This window comes from Prunus avium, chromosome 8, assembly GCF_965620075.1.
Source record: "Prunus avium chromosome 8, drPruAviu1.hap1.1, whole genome shotgun sequence".
In the NCBI taxonomy this organism is placed as follows: domain Eukaryota; kingdom Viridiplantae; phylum Streptophyta; class Magnoliopsida; order Rosales; family Rosaceae; genus Prunus; species Prunus avium.
This window is the reverse complement of record NC_142291.1, coordinates 7893713-7915711: the sequence shown is the minus strand read 5'-3', so window position 1 is coordinate 7915711 and position 21999 is coordinate 7893713. Positions and strand designations below refer to the sequence as shown.

Genomic DNA, 21999 nt, shown 5'->3' with positions numbered 1-21999 from the left:
CTTCCTTGTATTTCGCTCATTTCCCCAAAAAAAAAAAAATTCCACCTGCACAAAAGGCAACTTAAAGCCACAATCGTTCAGAATGCATCAAACAAATAACTTTGAATGGCCTCAGGCCTCTTTATACCAAATAAATCATTCTACCATCTGAAACTGGTCTCAACTCTTAGAACAACATGAATACGTTAACAAATTCCAAAATAACTTAACTGAACAAATTTTCAACACTTGATCTTGTGGCTGCACCTAGTAACTCTAAGTTGCCTACGTACCCTTACTAAGGGATCAAGCCATACATAGTTCTTTCCACCAGAAGCCAAAGTTCGATCCATATATAAGCAAATAAATGAAGTATTCCTTTACATATTCCCAAAACTAAAGGCTTCAAACTCTAATCAATCCGCTGAAACTCAAGCAAAAGATATTGGTTTCAGAACGATCTTCCACCCATCACATATGTGCATACATAATTACGTATATATATAAAATAGCCCATTACTTAAGAGAAGAGTTGTGAATTGTATAAAATCCTTAAAACTTGTAAACCTTCATTCCTTGTCTCATAAGATCAGAAAAATAGGTATTAAAACTTTTACCCAAAAATACCAAGATAAAATCCTCAATTTTAGTTTAAACATCTTAAAACCCAAAAACTCTCCACCTAGGCGTACCCCCAGTCATGATCCGTCAATTCCAACAATAATCTGTCAATTCCAAGTGTCACATAAGCGACACATCCTCACAGGCCTCGGAAACACAAAGTCAACCCGAGCCGCATTTCTCGCAAGACTCAGGGGACACTTAGTCAGCCTGAGCCGCATTCCTTGCAAGACTCAGGGGACCCTTAGTCAACCTAAGCCACACTCCTTGCAAAACTCGGGGGACCTGTAGTCAGCCCGAAAACGCACATCCTCGCTCCACACGGTTCAGGAGTCCCTGAAACTCGTGGGACATTGTCATAAATGACAAAACTGTTTCAAAGGCAATTTGGGGGGGGGGGGGGGGGGTTACTCCTGTGGTAGGTTTGAAAACCATATTCCGAAACTTATCATAAAATTTCTCATATTCCACGAATCCATATTTCAAATCTTTTCTCGACCTTCCAAAATCAGTTCTCAACTACCTTTGATTTTACACCACGTACTGTTGAGAACTAGTGTCCATAATTCATCATTTTCAAACCACTGAGTATATATATATATATATATTAAGTATAGACATATACTTAGATATTTAATTAATTTATTATTCACATCGAAATCCGATTAACAAACCGTTCCCAACTCTTCACAACTAAACACAATATAATATCCTTAGAAATTAAAAGCGATTACATAGTAACTCATAAACATTAAATCATCCAATAACACTCAGTCATATACTTTAATAATAATCATAATAATAAATAAATAAATATATAAATAATAACCCCTACAAATCCCATCATTTCCAATAATGCATAACCTTCGAATATCAAAAATAACACTCAGGAATACCATAAAATATTATAATATAATCTCAAAGTCCAACTATAATCAAAATAATTCACATAACATTCAAGACTTGTTTATGAGGTCGTTCTAGTACTTCTCGAAGGGTGGAACTACCTCGGAAGACTCACGGTCAATCGAGGAGTCAAACTACCCAAACTTGGTCAACCGGGCTCGCGGGGTCCACGACCTCCAATTTCCAATTTGAAAGTTCCTACAAGTTCCACCAAGTCTACTAAACATGTTCTGCAAGTTTGGTCTCGATCGAGTTGTCGGATCGCTAGCAATCGCACGATCGGACGGTCGTCATTTAACCTAATCTTTGAATCATTGAATCGAAGTATTCGGGACTCCGATTCACGATCCGTGAATTCCTACACAATTCTAAAGAGGCCTAGATCAACATATATAAAAATGGAGTCGATCCAGCAGTCCAAACATATCAAACCCAGATGACACCCAATATGCAGTATCCGATTGACGGTCAAACAATAACCAATTTCAAAACCTAGCATACCGTCATGCTCGAGACAACATGGGGATCATTTTAACACCCAAGGACCTGCTATAAAATGGCCCACGCGCACGTGGGTGTCCAAAGCGATTCCGACAATCGGAAAATCTCCAAACCGTTGGTCAAGACCTATACCTACATTATCATAACAATGAATGGAGCAACTTTGTTCTTGGACCAACCCCAAAATGTGGCAAGAAATGGCCGGAATCGTGAGCCAAAAACCGGCCAAACTTTAATCGCTAAATCAGGTTACCAAACGCAGAAATCAATCCTAAACAACCCAATCAGCAGCTAGAACACATTGAGAGGATGAAAAAGCATACCTAGATCGAAGAAATTGGTAGCCGGAATCGTCCGAACAAGCTCCGTGAAAATTTACGTAAAACCAGCAACTTCTCTTGATTTTCCAGTGACTTGGGCTGACGGCAGAGGCGGCGAATGGCTAAGGTAGGAAGGGGAAGGCGGGCCAGTCATTTTGGGACCAGTCCCAGCGTCAACGACGGCCGGAGATGGCGGCGATGGCTCAAACCCGCGACAACTGAACAGGGGGTTCTTGTCGCATACGAGAGAGAGAGAGAGAGAGAGAGAGAGAGAGAGAGAGAGAGAGAGAGAGAGAGAGAGAATTCTGACTTTTAAAATATGAATTTCAAAATATTTACAGTTATGCCATTGGATTTCTTTTGATCGTAACTTCTTTGTTACAACTCCGATTTGAGCCCACTACATGTCTACGGACTCATCTAGACGTGCTCTACGAAACAGTACTACTAAAATTCCCAAATTATTTCCCGAACAAAAAGTCAACTTTTAAACCCATGAAAATATTCATGGAGTAAAATTGTCTTTTACTTGAATAAATTAATAATTAAATATTAATTTAGGATCGGGTTATTACACTGGAGGTCAATGAGGGGAAGGTGATGGTTATGGATGGTGGATATGATTTGTGATGAGGGAGAAAGAAATCGGAGATGGAGGTGCTGGTTTGGGTGTCCTTTTTCTTCAATTTTTTCCAAATAAAAAATATTTTATTCATATTTTAATCAATTTAAATTTAAAGCATGTAGATCCTACATTTACCACGTCATCACTTAACAAATTATTTAACGGCCATTATAACGGCAAAACCACATTGCAACAAATTTACAAACATAAGATACTTTATTGTTAAAATTGAGAGTACATAAACAAACACATCTTAAGGGTGAGAATTCAAGGTGCCAAACTAAAATCAGCCCTTTTAAAAAATAAGGGAGATTTTGAAAACTAGATTTCATTGAAAACTGAAATTGAAATCGGTTACAAAACACGTTTTCAATTTCAGTTTTTATAAAAAGTAAATGAAAACTGAAGATAAAATGACTATCAAACAACCCTTAGGCTGCGACAAAATGGGCACCAAATTAGAAACCCAAAAACGGCCCTGGTGGAGCGAGAAGAAGTGGACCTATTTGATATCTTTTTAGCAAAACTGGAACAGGCATACATTTTGGGGAAATTTGTAAACTTACTGCCGAGAGAGAGAGAGACCATGAACTTTCGATTATTAATTGAATATTCTGTACATATTACACTAAGCAAAGCTATAACCCAGCATCCTTTCCATCTACAGAAATTTAATTTACTTTGAACAACACATTTATCACCCTAAATTTAGACATTCAAAATGGCAATGACTTATCACCCAGCATCTGCCTGCTAACATAACATCACCCTCGCCACAAACCAAGACCACCCAACTAGGAAAATTGCCGCAGATGGGCCTATTAGGCATACCACAAGACCCCTGCGCTTGTGTATCTTTATCGGCCATACATTCAAATACTTCGAATCGTGTCCACTCGATCAATGACATCTAAAGCTTTGATGCGGTCTATATCAAAGTCAATGACCGGAACGGACGATGGCCTCCTTATGGGAAATGGATCCTTCCTACGTTCACTTGTTGGGGAGTGATTACTACTCTTACTCAGCCTATTATACTTGCTGAACCTGTTCTTTGCAGTGTCAAATTCCTGGCTCTTACTAATGCCAGGCGTGAGTTTTCTCTTACTTACATATCGAAGCATTTCTTGGTCCTCAACTGTTAATATGGGGGATGGACAGTTGGGTTTGTTCGTCGATAACTGAATTGCCTTCTGGTTTGGAGAGCAAAGAGGGGATTTAACAGGAGATCTAATTCCACCGTTTCCAACCCTCACTTGGCTGACCAGATGGTGAAGCCACACCACCAGTTCAAGAATGTAAAACTCAGTTTTACTTTTATCAGCATGGTGTAGTGTCTCAATCCTCAGCAAGTCAGTCTGACCAGCAGGTTTTCGGTTCATCTCAGACCTAAAGAATTACAACAAATAAAATTAGGAAAATATTCAGGAGCAATACGCAAATGAAAGGCACCTGCAGTTCAGAACTCACCCAGTGTTTGCCCATTCTCCAACCCAACCAAAGCCATGATGAGCTCTAAATAAATCACAATGCCAAAAGAAGCAGTCAGAAAATAGAATTGAAGGAAAATCAACAGAGGTTACAAAAAGTTATGTTCTCATAATTGAAGAACAGGGAACAATAAAAAAATTTAAATACTATGTCAATCACTCCACTTAAGGGACAAAAGAAAAACTAGTAGTACTCTTCCTCTTCATTAATTCAACCAGAGATTCGCAGAACTATAAAAAGAACCAAAAAAATAAAAAAAAAGCTTTATCTAAAGGCTTGATGCTTTACTTGGTTGTGTTAGTGGCAATGGGTACTAGCCACTGCAATGTTTTCTCCATTTCAGCTTTGATTTCAGGGACTGTATGCTGCGAGAATAGTTATGAATCAGTACAAAGATGGGCAAACAAATAATAACTTAGTGTCAAGTGGAAAAATAAAAGTTTTGGGAAGTTGTTAATAATCCATGGAGTAAATAAACTATAGATACCTCTTCCTTAACCTGAAATGACTGTAGCTTTGAGCGCAAAGCTGACTTTACACCAGGTGGCAGCCCCTGATATAAATTATCCCGTGTGTTTGGAGGCACAGAACTTGATCGAGACACCTGGATTCAGATGTTAACCCAGAGGCCATGACCCACATGAGTTGATATAAAGCACAAAATTCCCATTTCTCAAACAGAACCATAAAATTCAAACTGAAGAGGAGAATGATCATTGTGCTTTAACAAAAATAGGAAACTCCCAGTTATTTCCAGATAACTACTATAACCAGCTATTTGCACGTTTATATATACAATAAAAGAAAAACCAAAATGGAAGAAAAAAAATATTATAAAAAAAATAACTAGTATCCAGATCCTGAATGCATGTCATAACTGCTCCTCACACCCAGTAGATGCTATTTTCTATCCAGATATTCATATTTGGCCTGTTAGTTTTATCTTGCATACTACTTTTCACGAGTTACAATTCCTATCCATCAACCTGACTGGTCAAGGTACCCTTTTTTTCAATAAGAAAGATGCATTTATTACCCAAAGACAAGCACGCCCAAATTATGTGAATTATGAGCAGGACATAAGTCAAATTCAGGCAGGCCACAATAAGCTAAGATATGTATAGTTGAAGGATGCCCTATTATTACTAAAAAAACAAGCACTGCCCAAACTATGTGAATTGTGAGCACGACATAAGTCAAACTCAGGCAGGCCATAACAGGCTAAGATATGTTAGTTGGGCTTGCCAACTAACTTCATGAATTTTAATATAATCATGCACATTGTCAGATGATCCTATCTTCCATGGAATCCAACAGACAAAATCCAATATCTTTTACCACCACTCTTGACATGAACCTTCCACTTCATAGACACAGCTCACATTTATTACCACACAGAGGCCGTAATGAGGGTAATACTTTCACGCTTTACTTAATCAAGAAAAGGCTATGATTTGTGGACAATGACACAAGTGTCGTATGTAAACACTGACACTGAAAGTCAGACACATCAACTTACAATAATCTAGACACAACACTATACAGTGATCTCATTTTTTATAGGAAATTTTGAAAGAACAGTATATTTTAAAAGAATGAGAAAAATTACAAGCATTCATATTCTTCTTGACAAAAGATGCAGAATCCCATAATTCTATGTTTTTTCTGCGTAAATAAAGGTTTGTCTTTCAAACATCTTTCCATTCATGCAAGCATAAGATATCATCTTTCCATCCATGCAAAGGTGTGTCCAACAAGAGTAGACACAAAGCATCTTTTCAAGCGTCCCATGTTAGAAAAATAGAATCACAGATTCACAGTGCCACTATTTCATTACCCTATAACAAAGTGAGCTGTTGTTATTAACTTATAACTACAAGAGGATCTAAAGTTTTTTTTACCTTTTCTTTTTTTATAAGAAAAAAGGATCTAGATATTTGATGGGCAGATTACTTGCTGGGTCAACATAGCAGTGATTTTCCAAGCACCAACTTGTTCAAATTTGAAATAGATTCTTCTTCGGATTTTAACAATTAACTGAGGACTCTGAATAGGTTCACAAATGACACTGCTCAAAGTATTTAGGTCGTTTATTAGGAAGGAAATTGAACTTGTGCACACATTCGATGGTTTTTAGGAGGGGAAGCAACCGCCTAAAGCAAACAATCCCACAAGGCATAAGCACTACTCATTAAAAATTTTAAAGGAAAAGCGGGAACAGAGGCACAGACAGATCTTCAGACTTAAGAATAAGAGGTTGCATAGTCCCACAAGAACATGTTCTCGAAAATTGGACTTGGATACAACCCACTCTCACGCTCAAAGTTGTTGCTCCACCCAGAGCAGACTCGTGAAACATTAAATATATATATATATTCAAGTCTAAAAAGGTATTGAAACAGAACCCTAGTGGAAAGTTGTATTTGCACCTTTTTCCACGAAAGTAGCAGAGTATAACCAGAATAAGTTGTTAAGTCATGATATCACATACTAATGCATTTACAGCAAATGATAAGGAAACGAAAAAAATATTTTCACAAAGGAGGAATGTATTTAAGCAATGAAATAACATAAACTCACAAGAGTATCGATTTGAGAGATAATATTTGCATAATGCAATGCAAGACCAGCAGAGCCCAACTTTTTGTGATTGTTCTGAACACCTTTCACAGGTTTATCAGTATCTGTGAGACCAGACAGAGAGAAAAATCGCATAAAATTCAGTAAAAAATTAAACATGATGAACAGCTTCAACATAATTGTTATGCAAAATTAATATTACAAGAGAGGCATGATATTATATGTGGCAGCTTAACCAATAAAGGCAATAGATATTAGCATTGCTTTTATTTGGAGAATCTCAACAAGTTAACAGCATCAGAGAATAAATCTGTTTCCCGCGTCTAAGAACTGTCCAAACATTAATATTTTTTTTAATTTACTTAACAAGGTCAACTTTCTACCACAGTTATATGCAATTTGGTGTTAACTTTAATTAAGGACAAGAAGTGCCCATAATATCTTTCTCAGCTTCCTGCCCTACTCCCAAGGAGGACTAGAAGGCCTCTCTTAGAAGGCCATTATCAGAAATTTCATCCTATATTTTCAGCATACCTGCATTACCAAATGCTTCATGAATTTCCAAATGTAAGAAATGCACAACGTCGACAAGTTTCTCCATGACCTGCAAATATGAGATATTAGGTTGGTTGTAGAACTTAAAGCGGAATTCTATATGCACAGGAGCTGTTTTGTAATCTGTTGGCTTCTCTATGATTTTGTTGCATCTGTTTTTCTAGGATGGCATTGGGGGTTGCAGTTTTTGTGTTTTTAGATGTGGACTCCGTGTTCACTATTCTTGTACTTATGTTTTTGTTTCTTAAAAACAGAAGTTCTTGTTTCCTATAAAAATAAAAATAAAAGTATTATTTGCACGCTGCACCCAGATTATTGTTCAAAAGCCCATACCCTAATATAAAAAACATAAGACTTTAACTTAAAGACACCCTAGAATATTCCAAAAAACACCCTACAATAATTCTTTGAAACCAAAAAACAAGTTCAAAAACATGAAGTACCTCATCGCTGGCCTTGTTTTCTAATTTTTACATACTAAATAAACTTTTTCTAAGTGGTTTATTAGGGTTAAGCGTGTATAACAATCCATCTTAGTAACTTTAAAGAGGAGTATTTTTGCGATCTAAATTTTCATTGAAAGGCGGGTGTATTGAGAAGTTTCTAGCTGCAAATGGAAGCTATCATTTTTATTACGTGACTCATAAAATATATTGCATCCAGTTTTTAAGTTCTACATTCGATTCAATTAAGAAGAAAACTTAATTTCTTCTGCACCTAGATGAGATACAACAAGTAGAAATACTGACTTGCTACCTCTTCCAAAATCCTGGACCAGAGTGATTTTTTCTTCAAACTTCTCACATGCTTCCTTTGACTCTTCAACTCTGCTCTTAAGATAGCAAGGCTGTCTCCTATATGTGAAATTGGCACAATAAACCAAGTTATAATTGTAACCATTTTGATGGGAAACAAAAAATAGAAGTGAAAGAAATCAAAATTTGAAAACTATGCAAGGATTTGTGGAAAACACTGTTACACGAGGCTAACCACTGGAATTAAGGAGGAAATAGTAATAATTAATTAATTCATTACATACTGAACAAATTTCAGAACTAGTATTAATGTTGCATCATTATTCGACATGGCCACAGCCAAAACTGACCATGGCAAAATAAAAACTCAGCACCATGACCTCATTTCATTATGGGTGGAATTTAATCTTTAATAAACCCAGTCATCATCAGAAAAAACAATGGATATATCCAACATAGAATAACTCTCTAAACCTACCAGACCAAAATATGCAGATAAAAGTTTCATATGACATTGGAAAGGAAATACAAGATGCAAGCTACCTCTTTGGGTGGCATTTGAGTTGTCTTCCTCTTGAAGCTTACGCCGATAATCTTGTTCAAATCTGTCCAAGGCATGTAACTCATGATATAATTCCTGTAACCATGAAAAAGGTTTGTCTTCCTTCAGTAAAGTTCCAAGGAATAGCATCTATCCACCAGTAATTGGCAGTTAGAACATGTTTTAGCACCACCCAGGCTTGTCTATCTACTAATCAAAAAAGAAGCAACAAACACACATACAGCAGTCAAAATCATGTACTGCTAAACTCAAAACTAGAGTACCCTCCAAAGAATAATATGCAATAAGCAGGGTGCCCCTCTCCACCATAACCAACCCCCCCTCCCCCTCGATGGAATTAGACACCTAAGAACTCCAATGGTGGGTAAGTAGAGTTAATGGAATTTATTTAACAAACGACCATTCAGCTGATAGAATTCAGTTAGTGAATGCAAAATGTCTACTAAAAGGTCACATAATGCTTCTGCGACATTCAATAGAGCTAATCCTCTGCATGGAGAAGAACTAAATTTAATCATGTAGCTTGAAACCCCTCCAACTGATTGAGGACTATGATGAGGCTCAACAACGTTTTGAGTTCGAGTCATTAACTGTAATAGAAAGTTTCATACCAAAACTTCAGGCAGATTTACCAAATATTTTCTATTTAACATGCCAGCAACCAAAATCAATTTGACTCAGATTACCAATTGACAAATACAAAAAGGAAACTTGTCAATTTTTATTATCCGATTCAATCAAACATGCACTACAGAAATTTCACATAAACAAATAAACAAAGAGAAACGGCCTCTGCATCTACGAATTGCCATAAATCATTTGATTCAGCTTCATCCCCTCATCATTGTATTCAATAAATCAGATTTGGCAAGAAATAGCATAACATGAGTTATATCGGAACCTCATGAAAAACAAATTAAATAAAGTAAATTGATCTAATGACATTGTTATGTCAATCAATGCTTCCCCAGCGGAAAGGAGAGACAACAAAGAACATATACTTATATTCTCTTTAATGTGGTGCATGCTATTACATGAACTGCTAAGGTAAGTCAAGAATGCACACAACTCCAACTGAGAGGCTGCAATCTCTTTACGTGTATTAACTTACAGCTGTATTTTGAACTAAGGTCATCAATTGCTGCATCACTGTCTCTGCATCATCCTTCAATTGCCTCTGGGGTGTAATTTCTGAACCCAACCTAAAGTTCGGGAAAAGATAGCATGGGTGGCAGTATGAGAACCTCATCTAAGGAGTTAAACAGAACACACATAAATAAATAAATAACAAGATTTTGTTAAGGTTACTTCTCAAAATAGCGATCCAAATTGTGCCATTGAGGATCTTTACAACGATTTCCAAAACGCACTACTTCTCCAGAGAAAACTTTCAGTTCTTCTCTGCAAGAATCGTACCACAAAATTATTAATTCTTCAATGTTCACATATAATTATTCAAGAAATGACACCACATCAAAATTAATAACAATATTTACAGCTCATTCTGATTAACCAGAAAATTATAGTTGGTAATATTCAATTACCAACCTCTTGTCTGCTGCAGCAATTCTCAGGAGTTCATCCATATCTATTGATACTAAATTTTGTACCCCTTCTGATGGAAGCACAACCTCTTTCAAATGTTTGATATTATCCTTTGAAAGGGATTGCATTAAATTTGAACCCTTGACAACTGTGTTCGCAACTTCAAAAGCCAAAATTGAAATTTTATTCCCTTTTGTTGTCACCCCTGAGGTAAAACCACTGCTTGGGTTCAAATTTGTCATACTACTACCAAGGGTGTCCAATACTTCCACTGCCTTCCCAAGGCCAGCAGTACCAGCCCTACCCAAAAGCGAGCTCACTTCTGATACCTATAAACCAAAAGAAAAAAAAACAGTTAACAATATTTAAGTACAAAGGAGTATTATTTACTTCAGTATTGCTTCAATATCTATTTTAAAAACCAATCATCATGTCCTACTGAAATAAAAGACAAAGTACAAGATAAACAGTAAAATTACCATTAGAATATAAGCAATCATGATAAAATGGTAAGTTTCATCCAATTACATGCACAATGTAATATCACCAGTGTTTTAAAACTCTCATAGGCATTGATATATAACATATGTCTGGAATCAAAGCAAAATTGGGTCATGTTTTTTGTATATGGGCTGGGTCCATAAGAGAACTTGTGAAATTACCAGCCCATAAGTGAAACACAGTGTTTCACTAACCCTCTTTTCTCTATTCTTCCTCTCATCTTTCTCTGCCTCCATCATCACTCATTCTCTCTCTTGCCAGCGTCATCGCACCCTCATCGATCTTGTGGGTGTCGTCGCACCCTCATCAATCTCATCAACGTTGTCTGGTCTCTCTCATCCCTCTGATCAGATATGGTTCTGCCTTAGATCTCACCGGTGGTGCTTCACTGTTGCCTCATCAATGGGGGAGAAAGGTGTGGATTTGGGGTTGCTACGCCTTTTGGGTGAAACACTCTGCGCTTACAGCCTGAAGGCATGTGGAAGCTGCCTCACAGAAAGGTGTGCCTCAAGGCTCGCCTCATCCCCGCCTTCTAAAACACTGAATTTTCGTAATTTTCAACTAATACTTTGATGAGTTGATCCAGACACTATAGTTCTTTATCACTTCCATGGTTTTCTTCATTTCCTACTTTCTTTCTTTTTTTCCCAGTAGAAACAAGATTTTAATAAAATTGATAAATCATCCAAGCAGACAAATAACATATCCCTCCCCTAATAGTCCAACAGCTCTCCAATCACAAAAAACTAAAAACTTAAACAAGCAAACAAAAAATAAAATTGGGATTTCCTTAGATTCCGAAGAGGCAAAAACCCACAAGGATGATCAAACTCCATCCCTTCCCCTATAACTGACAAAAATCCTCCTACTTCTCGCCATTCACACTACCCAAAAAGGCATCCTTCACTCAACACCTCCATATAACTTCAGGCTTTATCCCTTTCCCAAGAGCCTATATGCTTCTTTAATCATGCAGTACAAGATGCTAGAATAACCCAGCTCAAATCAGCTTCCTTAAATAACCTCCTTTCCCTACTATCTAATAACATGTTCTACCTATTTACTCAACAAAAGGCAACACTCTAGAATAAGCCCAGATTAGCCCTGATTTTGAATGGGATTTTTACTTTATGAATCACCTTCTAGAAAATTGTCTTCAAGGGGATGTTATTAAGCACACAAATCTCTGCTCTCCATGGAAAAGTATCTAGAGCAACCACCAAATATACGATCTTCAATTGGAATGACACTTTATAACTGGAAAGCAAGCCCAAAAATAGGGCCTTCAATTGAAACAACATTTTCATCTTTTATGTTACATGGGGAATGATGGGAAGAGCAAGATGGAAACAAGTAGTGAAAAAACAAAATCAGATTAAATGGAAGTTTAATGCTTTGTTCTTTTGGATCCTTATAGAGGAGGCCGAATGACTTCCTATATTCTTTTGGTATGAATTTCTTTCTAAATGAACTTGAGGAAAATATCAACCATCTTTTTAGTCTCTTTAGTATGAGATTCATCACACTCTTGTCTTAAAAATGGAACAGGAAAAGGCTAAACTCATTTCCCACTGTTTCTCACCTCTATAGTAAGAAGAATGTTGGAAGGTTTTCCCTCCTGCTTACCACCACTTCACTAAGTATCCAAATACAGAAAGAATTTTCCTGTTGAAAGTATTTCACTTCCATCATCTCCATGTCTACTGAACTCCCTCAATCCAAAAGAACTAGGGGCAATAGATGGGCAAACTTTTATCTGTATATCCCAAGTCAAAGGGTCCCAACGGATATAAGCCACAACCAACATGGGACCTTCTAGTCTGTGTTTCAAAATAGTACATTCTAAGTAAGGCCTATTAAAAGTCAACATAAAATGTAAGGACTCATCAACTGGCATCCTTGCAACACCTTACCATCCTCACTCTAATTATTACACTCTTTAGAGTAGAAGCTCCATAACAACTCAATATGGAAGGGTTTGTGATTCCAAGTGCTATAGAAAACAAAATGTGCATCCAATAACCATTCATACCACACAATTTCAAATTATTCATTCCAACACAACATAGGCAAGAAGAAAAAACCTAGCATATCAAAGTCAGGATTACCTTTGCAACAGCCTGCTTAGATTTGGTAGATCTATTTTTCTGCGATAAGGCCCTTGACAAGTGAGGAATCCCATCATTGACATCATCTGTAATCAGCCCATAAGGAACCATGCTATTTGTCTCTGGCAACATAAACGGGTCTCGCAATTTCTTATCCATGCCATCACTAACCATGCCATCACTAACTGGAGACGGTGTTGAATTCGTATTCACTTTCAGAGGCAGACCACGAGACCCATTACTTGAATGGCCATTAGCAGTAGGAATGCTTCCACTGGGAGCATTATTTACAGTGACATCGTCTACAGTGGATCTCCTCGACTTGGAGCACATCCCACCCATTGTGTTGATAAGCCACAAAGTATATTTCATACAAAAGCCAGGACAAGAACTTCAAGCCTTTTCAAGAGTAAGAACCAACCCAACTCCGACTATTGCTATCTATAAGAAGCTCAAGATTGTAGTAACTAGTGACCAAATCAGAAGCATACTTAACGAGTTCTGAAATCAGAATGATCTACTCCAAAGCTGTGGAATCAGTTTTATAGACATTCATGTTTAACATAGATTACCATAGACCCAATTCTGATCACTGTTGGAGTTCCAGTCCAGCAACTATGGGTGACGAAGCTGCCAATCAAGAAAAAAGCCGAAACCCATTAATCAAAAATATTCATAAACATCATAAAACAACAATGAGAGGGAAATCTGCAAACAAAAAACAAACCCACATCCAAAAATTAGATAAAATGCATAATTTGAGATTTTACAATTAGTTTCAAAGCAAACCCAGCAAGAGTAGTTAGAAATTTTACCAGTTAGGGACAGAGATTCTGGGCTTACAGCTGGATCTATGAGAAGATGGAAGAGATTCTGGATTGCACTACTTTCCAATAGGTTCAGGAAACCCAGATGATTATGACAGTGATGGTGATAGGAATGGAGAGATGAGTTTTCTTTTGTTTTTGTTTTTATTTTTAGTATAAGAGTTGCAAGAGAGCTACAGTAGAAAAGAGGCTGGGCAGAGCAGAAGAAGAAGAAATGCAAAAAGGCCAAAAAAAAATATATATACCCAGCAAAGTGCAACAGTGAGTGACTGTAGGTTTTTCACTCTCAGTTTCAACCTCTCAGCCTCAGTCTCAGTCTCTCTCTCTCGCCTTCTCTCTCTAGGTCTGGTCAGTGGTGGCTCTGGCACAAAACACTGTCTCTTTCTCTGTGTGAGAGAGAATAGAAAGAGGAGGTGGTCAAAACCCAAAGTCACCAACCGGCCACTGCTAATTAAACATTACACCAGTTTATAAGAAAACCTATGTCTTTCTATTAAACTGTTAGATGATGAAAAGATGTTTTTGATAAAATCATGAAAATTTTGCACGCAAAACAAATGAAAAATTTTCCACAAAAAAAAAAAAAAAAAAAAAATTTCCATTAATATTTCACCCCAAGATATGTAACCATTAATAAAAAGAAAAAAATCTCAACTTGTTTTTCTACTTGACCTTTTTTAAATATAAGTTTTTCTCCTGGACTTTAACAATGATTTTAAATACCCAAAAACAATTCACTTATAGTTTATAACTATGCACTTGGATACGACTTTGAGTACCACACCTTCTTTCCAATCAGATTCTCACCCTCGACTCTAGTTATATTCAAAGTCTAAAATATTGAGAGTTTTGGAAATATCGGTGGTCCAAAAACACGGATAAGGCGCATACTCATCCACAACGGGTTAGATAAGGCGCAGTAGGTGGTTGCGAAAGAAAAGGATTCGAACCCCCCAGTGTGCAAGTAGGGGTGGACACAGTCTAGTTCGGTCCGATTCTCACCTCAATCGGAATTGGAATCGGTACTACTTAACTGGTCCAGATCTAGTGAAATTTTTTTTTTAAACCAGTCAATCCGGTTTTCGGTTTTTCTAGTTTTGAACCGGATTATTATTATTATTTTTTAAAATATTTTAAAAAAATTAATACAAATTCCAACTAAAATTTTATTTTTTGGGCTTAGAAATTAACAAATGATCCAATTTCATACAAAGAGAGATGTTTTGAAGTTGGACTTGGAAAAATATTAGTTATAAGATTAAAAATGTACCGTAGGATTTAAATAATTTTGTAAAAAAAAATTATACACAACATGTTCGGTTTAGTCTGATCCGGTTTGGTGCGGTGTGAAACTGAAATTGGAATCGATTGGAATCAATCCAATTTGGTTCGGTACCGATTTGTTGACTTTTTTAGTCAACCAATTTTTTTCATTTGGTTCGGTTCGGTATTCCGGTTTTCCAGTCCCGATGCCTACCCCTATGTGCAAGTGCAAGAGCGAATTTCTCAACATTTTTCATTTATTTTTCGGTTTAATATCGATAATATCGCAATATGTTGCCCAAATAATGCATGAGCGTGTAGAAAATTATCGCCTCCGACATTATCGCGACAATATCGACAAAAATGTTGATATATTGACGATAATTAAGTGGATATGCATTTCCAAGAGTTGAGGCCACATATCATAGTTCTTCTTGGTGAGGGTAATTCCAGCATCCAACACCGTGTTGTTAGATTAGACAATGACGAAAGCGGTATTAGAAGCAGTAGCACATTCGTCGTCCTGGGCCATCTCAAGAAACTAAGATTTTCAAGAATAATGAAGATGAAAGGTGATGCAGAGTTGATGGGTTCAACGCCAAGGAGGCAAGTCAGATGGACAATACGTTTGTGCTGTGGGATTTGGTTCGGTGGTGACTTCTTTGGGCCAACGCTACGGGATTCGGTAGCTGCAGTGGCTTCGTCAGGTCGACGATGCGAGATGCTACAACGTTGGGTTCGTGCAACGGCGGCTCAAAGGATTCACTTAAGGGTTTTCCTTTTATAAACCTGACTCTTATACCAAGAAGAAGAATACTATTTGGTTTAATATTTTTGTGTGTTATTCATCTCACAAAGAAGAACATATACACGTAGTGTTACAATCCTAATCCTACTATCCAAATGAGTAATTATAGACTTTTGTATAATGTTAACATAAGGCTACTAACAACAATACATGTTGGGGCTGCTATACCTTCCTCCTCACATGCACTCTAATAGTGGTGTCCTATATAGGATTTCAATTGGATGATGAGGAAGTTAATTTGAACCGAAAAGAAAACTTGACAATTACTAGTCCAATTATGGTGGTGAAATAGGAATCAAACTGAAATGTGGATAGTATCAACAATGTCGAAGATCAAATTATTAACAAAAGAGATTTTTGTTGTTTTGTTTTGCCATACCCACTCATGGTGTATTTGGGGGGCGCGGGGCGGGGCAGTGCCCCTAATAGGGCGTGCTTGATGCAAAATCACTTGCTACATGGCTGTGATTTGACTAGACTAATCTTGCCTACCTAGCAAGGGTGGAAACCAACAATTTTTTAATAGGTGGGCTAGCTAAAGTTATTACCTTAAATCTAATTATTTTATTTTATTTCCCGTTTCTATAGTTTTTCTAAAAATAAAAATATACATTAAATCATATAAATCACGCTAGTTCATAATTTCATTGACTAATTTTCAATATGCTTTTTAAAAAAAAAAATACAAGCGATATTTGTGGAGTGCGGAATCGGACCTAGGACCTCAAGTATATGGCTAAATGCTAATTTCTAATAAGATTTAACATAAAACAAATATATATGAATGAAATCAAAAAAACACATATTATAAAATGAAAAATATGTTCGACAACATAATTGAAAGTGTACCTATTTTAATGTGTATTTTTAATTGATGTCTTGCAACTAAACTCATAAAGAATTGGACTTTTCTGGACTAGTAATAGGTTAATACATATTGGGCTATGTTTAAAACAAGTAAAATATATAGGTTTGATTTTTTTAATCTCCAAAACTCTTCCTAGGCTATAGCCCACCGTAGTCATTAAGGTACTTCCGCCCTTGTCATCTAGCTTAAACTCCATCACATAGCAATCACTTTAATGCCCTACTTAGTTACAAGCCCAAGGTACTAGGCTCGGAATTAACGAAAAAGACAATTAGAGCGAGAAAAAAAAAAAATAATCTAAACATACGATTGGATGAGGAAACTATATAGGTGCTAGAAAATTAAACAACTTGTTGGAACCTATGGATATAAAATAAGTAAGGGTAACAAAATGCTTAAAAGGAAACCTTAAATGCCCTTAGTCCAATAAAACTACAAGTACTCAATCATGTAGGTCAGTCCATACATAGTCAAATTACCTCATACTCAACAAGTGACACGTAAATTACATGCAACTATGCCCATCATGCCTATTCCATATTTGTCCAACTGTAAGGTCTTCCATCAAAGACTCATCACGCTTAAGATAAATGTTATATATTCCTAATCAATTAGAAATTAATCAAACCAAGCTAGAATGAATTGGCAACCAAATCTAGGGCAACAAAATCATACCGACATCTTTTATGTGCCGACCAATCTAGGGCGTGTTGGCCAATCTAGGACGTGTGATTGGCAACCAAAGAAATTCCAAATCATTTTCATACAGCCTACTTAGCCAAAATACACAAATAATGCATCTATCAATTTTTATTTATTCAACAATCGTCATCCATAAGATGCCAATGGCTATTTTGGTCCCCCTTTAAGAGTTGTTCATTCCCATTGTAACCATTGTAAAGTACTCCTATAATTATAACTTTTTCGATTAGAGTAGATTGTCAGAATTCGAAGATAAATTTTTCGATTGGGAACACTAGCCTGAAAGTCAGCCCGCCTCATTTTCTAATCCTCGGTTTGTGCCTTCAACCAATACTATACGTCATTACTATTCTTGTCCAATCAACATATTTATCTTGACATTCACATACATTGACAATTGCCAAACTTCATTATAGATTCTAACATTCTTGGTCTTGGTAGCTATATGAACACTAGAAATTTCTTGCGAATAAGGTCAAGGACAAGGACATATTTTCTTTGGGTTTACACAAATGCGACCAAAGAAGATGTAGTTTTCAGCGTTTAATAATGAGGGCCATGCTTTCTTGTAAGCAATGCTATGCTAATGCTTTGTCCTTGATTAAATCCAAAATCAGTTGCAGGACTTCCTTGTAGCTTTATGATTAGCTCTTGTCGGGTCAACTTGAGGAGTCATGAGATGTAGGGTTCTTTGAAAATGATGGACGTGAAGTTTTACATTTGGATTCTTCTGATCTGAGCACATAACGTGTGTACCCTTGTGTGTATCACTTTCATCAATTAAATCTTGACCGTCCATCTTTTCAATATGTTTTTTATGATGGCATTTTCAGATCATGGCCCACATGCATTGTAATGGTATTGTATAGTGCCTGTTTTGATTTGGAAATTATAAATGACGTCTTGCCATTGTTTTCAGTAAGACCAAGTCAAGTGCGTATCTTTGAAGATCAAACGACTTTAGGAAAAATTCTTTGGAGCTTTTATTTTTTTTCATCTCAAGAAAGGAGTCAAACTTAGCCACACAAGAAAAATGTTGCTTTTATCCTCTTAAAAGCACATAAAACATCACAATGAATAAAACTTGCATGTCACGGATATATATATGCTCTTTTTTTATCTCTCTTTTTACGTAAAAAGTCATATGTATAGTTAAATTTTTTCCAACATTGAGAGTCATGTAAAGAGAGAGATAGAAAAATGACTGTTGCGAGGTAGAATCACCCATGGGCGGAGCCAAGTAAGGCCTACAAGGGTCACTTGACCCTTCTCACCCTTTGATAATTTGTTTTTGTATGTGTTGCATTTGACTGAATTACTTTCTATATTACAAAGCTGACCTTTCTCATCTTTTGAGTTTATTAACTTTTTTATTTTCTCTTTTTCTTTGTTTACTAATTAAATCCTATAACAATTAAAGTACACTACAAAATCCCTCTTGACTCTAGTAGTATCCTTTTTCTAACACATAAACACACCTCATAATTCCTATGATTTCTCGTGATTTCTTTAATCGAATGGGCCAATCAATTAGGCAAAATTCTCACTCTCGCTATTTAAGATTGACCCTCCTTGATAAAATTTCTGGCTCTGCCACTGGAATCACCCAAAATACAAAAACATAGATAGGATGGTGGTGCTTGGTAAAATTGCTTACAAACAATAATAAAATGATTTTCTATACTGCTATATAAAATATTAAAGGTATATGCATATTTTGTGTGTGATTAAAATGTCACTTTCTGTGCAAACTTATCAGGAATTAAGGCTAGACATGATGTTGAAACTTTGGTCATATTGTAATAATTATGATTGGTATTCTTTCTATAATTCCATCTCTTGTTACTTGTGTAATGGATATGGATAAAGCATATAATATTTTATATGGAAACGTGTAAATAGATGCAAGGTCTTAAAGATTGTGCAAGACTCAGACAATTTCTCGTCCGAAAATGGTGCCACTCTTTGACTTCTATCAAACCACAACTCTTCATTTTTAATTTTTCATTTCTTCGGTCAAAACTAAAAGCTTACCACAGCCAACAAGTTAAGCAAGTTTTATGGACAATATCGGGTGGGATCCTGCTAGAGTCTAAATGAAAGTACTTTGGGTCTTATACTAGCAGAAAAACTAGTGTGAAATGGGAATACCATTGGCCAATCATATACTGTCACGTATAGCATGTTATGATTGATCGGGATAGCAAAGCAGTGCTATCCCCATTTCACGCGAGTGTTTTTCTTTATACTAGACATACTCCATGTGTGAAAATTGAGAAAGTCTGTCTTTGATGATCTTGTGCATTCTCCAAGACCAAGACATTCAGACTCGCATAAGATTTTATTTTATTTTATTTTATTTTTAAATTTTCTTACAATCTATAACAATTTAGTGTCTCAAAATTTTTACACTAGCAAATAATTTCAAATTTCATGTATTGAATTCAATTTGAGTTATCCCTTTCATGTTCATCAACCCAATGAATCACATTCGTAACGTTGCCGCCACACACTAAATAGTGGATCAGAGTTTTTGACTTATAAGTTTATATTTTTATAAAATGACAAGTATCGGTGAGGGATGATTCAAATTTTGAGCTTTGGATGCAGAAGTAAATGCGTCACTAAACTTTTACGCGCCCACATGATCTCGATGTTTTCGGATGTCTGAAAATCAAGTTCGATGAATTGTGAATTATAAGCCCTCACTAGAACTTTGGGTTCAGTTTCTGATGCTCAGGTATAACCGCGTTTAGATGTTTCTAAAACTTGTTAACAAAACGTGTACGCAATTTCTGAAGTTGAAGCTTATCTAAGCAAGTCCATGTTATTCAGCAAGGAGTGAGCCAACTGCTATGAGTCTCTCAACCGAATGAATGGTCAAAATATCGGGAGCCTAAAGCAGAACGAGTACAAGTTTTATAAAATCCCTAATTACACTCCACCTCTATTTATGTCTTCTTCATGGCTATGCAATTATCTATATACAAGTCTAAAACACTATTACACCGAAAGGGAGAGAAGGTATGAACTAGAACAAAGAGAATTAGAAAATTTTCCAATCAATATTTTCAACCAAATTCAATTCACATGCTAAAAGTCCAATTCTCTTACAACTAATCTCATAATAATAATAAAAATTCTAAAATACTCTTAATATAGGAAGCCCTAATAATTAGACCCTAAATTTTTTAAAGGCTTATTATCACAAAACGTCCCTGAGGTTTGCGAAACTATCACATTGCGTCCTTTATGTTTTTTTTTTTGTCATTTATGGTCCTTAAGGTTAATAAGTGTCCTCACAAATAGTCCTTACCGTCAGATTTCGTTAAAAAGTCTGTTAAGTTGATGATATGGCACATATGTGGGTCCCACATATCCAATAATATGACGCCACATGGATTAAATAAAAAATACATTTTAAAAAATCATTTCAAATTATAAACAAAAAAAAAAAAACAAAAAAAATCACCACCTCCTCCATTACACCAAACCCCCACATCCTTCGTCCAAAAAAAAAAAAACCCCCCATATACAGCCTCCTCCATATCCCAACCTACTATCCCAAATCAACACCCACTACAGCCAACACAAACCTTGATATGCCAGGAACCTCACCCACTGCCCGTCTAATCTCCACCACCAAAGACCAAAATTGGATGGTGGTTAGTAAAGGCCAAATGAGTGGGTTGGGTGGGCTTAGTGGTTGTCTGGGTTTGCTTGGAGGGGAGGGGAGGTGGAGTTTAGGTTGGTTGCTGTCAAATAAAGAGAGCATAGAAGAGAGACAAAAAGGGAGAGAAAAGGAGGAGGGCGGGGCAGTGGTGCGAACGATGGGTGAGGATAGGTGCGGCTATTGGAGGTGTGAGAGGGAGAGAGAGAGGAGATGTGGGTGGGAGCGAGGAGAAAAAGGGGGAAGGGAGAATGGTGGGGGTTTGGGGTTTAGTGCGATTTAGAAGATGATGGTGATTTTGTTTTTTGTTTTTTTGTTTTTAATATATTTTCTTTTCTTTTAAGTTTTTTAAAATTAAGTTTCAAATGTTTATTTTATTTAATCCACATGGCGTCATATTATTGGATATGTGGCCACATCATCAACTTAACAGACTTTTTAACGGAATCTGACGGCAAGGACTATTTGTGAGGACACTTATTAACCTTAAGGACCATAAATGACCAAAAAAAACATAAAGGACGCAATGTGATAGTTTCGCAAACCTTAGGGACGTTTTGTGATAATAAGCCTTTTTTAAAATAAAGCCAAATGAGGAGTAAGCAACCCTTAATTTCTAATTCTAGTAAGTAAAGCGGGTTAGGGAAAAAGACAAATAAAAACAAGACACAAAAACCTAATTTTTAACTCCTTCCATGCTTAAGAAGATAGATACAAATCTTCTTACATTCATCATCCAAATTAGGAATCCACATTCACAAAACCCATATTCTGCACCAAACTTCCCTGCCATCACACAAAATCTCCCCCTA

At 36.4% G+C, this 21999-nt stretch overlaps 1 protein-coding gene across 1 annotated transcript; it reads right to left on the bottom strand.

Moving 5' to 3' along the window:
* Positions 1–3526: 3526 nt before the first annotated feature.
* On the bottom strand, positions 3527–14330 carry LOC110773216 (protein PSK SIMULATOR 1). Its single transcript, XM_021977718.2, has 13 exons — positions 13865–14330; positions 13050–13679; positions 10444–10769; positions 10204–10296; positions 10007–10097; positions 8877–8970; positions 8335–8432; positions 7558–7627; positions 7024–7127; positions 4931–5047; positions 4732–4808; positions 4423–4467; positions 3527–4341 (listed from the first exon to the last, which is right to left on the bottom strand). The coding sequence occupies exons 2-13, from the start codon at positions 13419–13421 to the stop codon at positions 3825–3827; spliced, it is 2004 nt and encodes a 667-aa protein (XP_021833410.1). The 5' UTR covers positions 13422–13679; positions 13865–14330; the 3' UTR covers positions 3527–3824.
* Between the last annotated feature and the right edge of the window lie 7669 nt (positions 14331–21999).

Coding starts and splice junctions, on each gene's coding strand:
- LOC110773216 (XM_021977718.2), bottom strand. CDS start 13,421: ATGAAATATACTTTGTGGCTTATCAACACAATGGGTGGGATGTGCTCC. Junction 5,048..7,023: donor TCTCTCAAATCGATACTCTT/GTGAGTTTATGT, acceptor ATCTGAATCCAG/GTGTCTCGATCAAGTTCTGT. Junction 4,468..4,731: donor ATTGCCACTAACACAACCAA/GTAAAGCATCAA, acceptor TGATTTATTTAG/AGCTCATCATGGCTTTGGTT.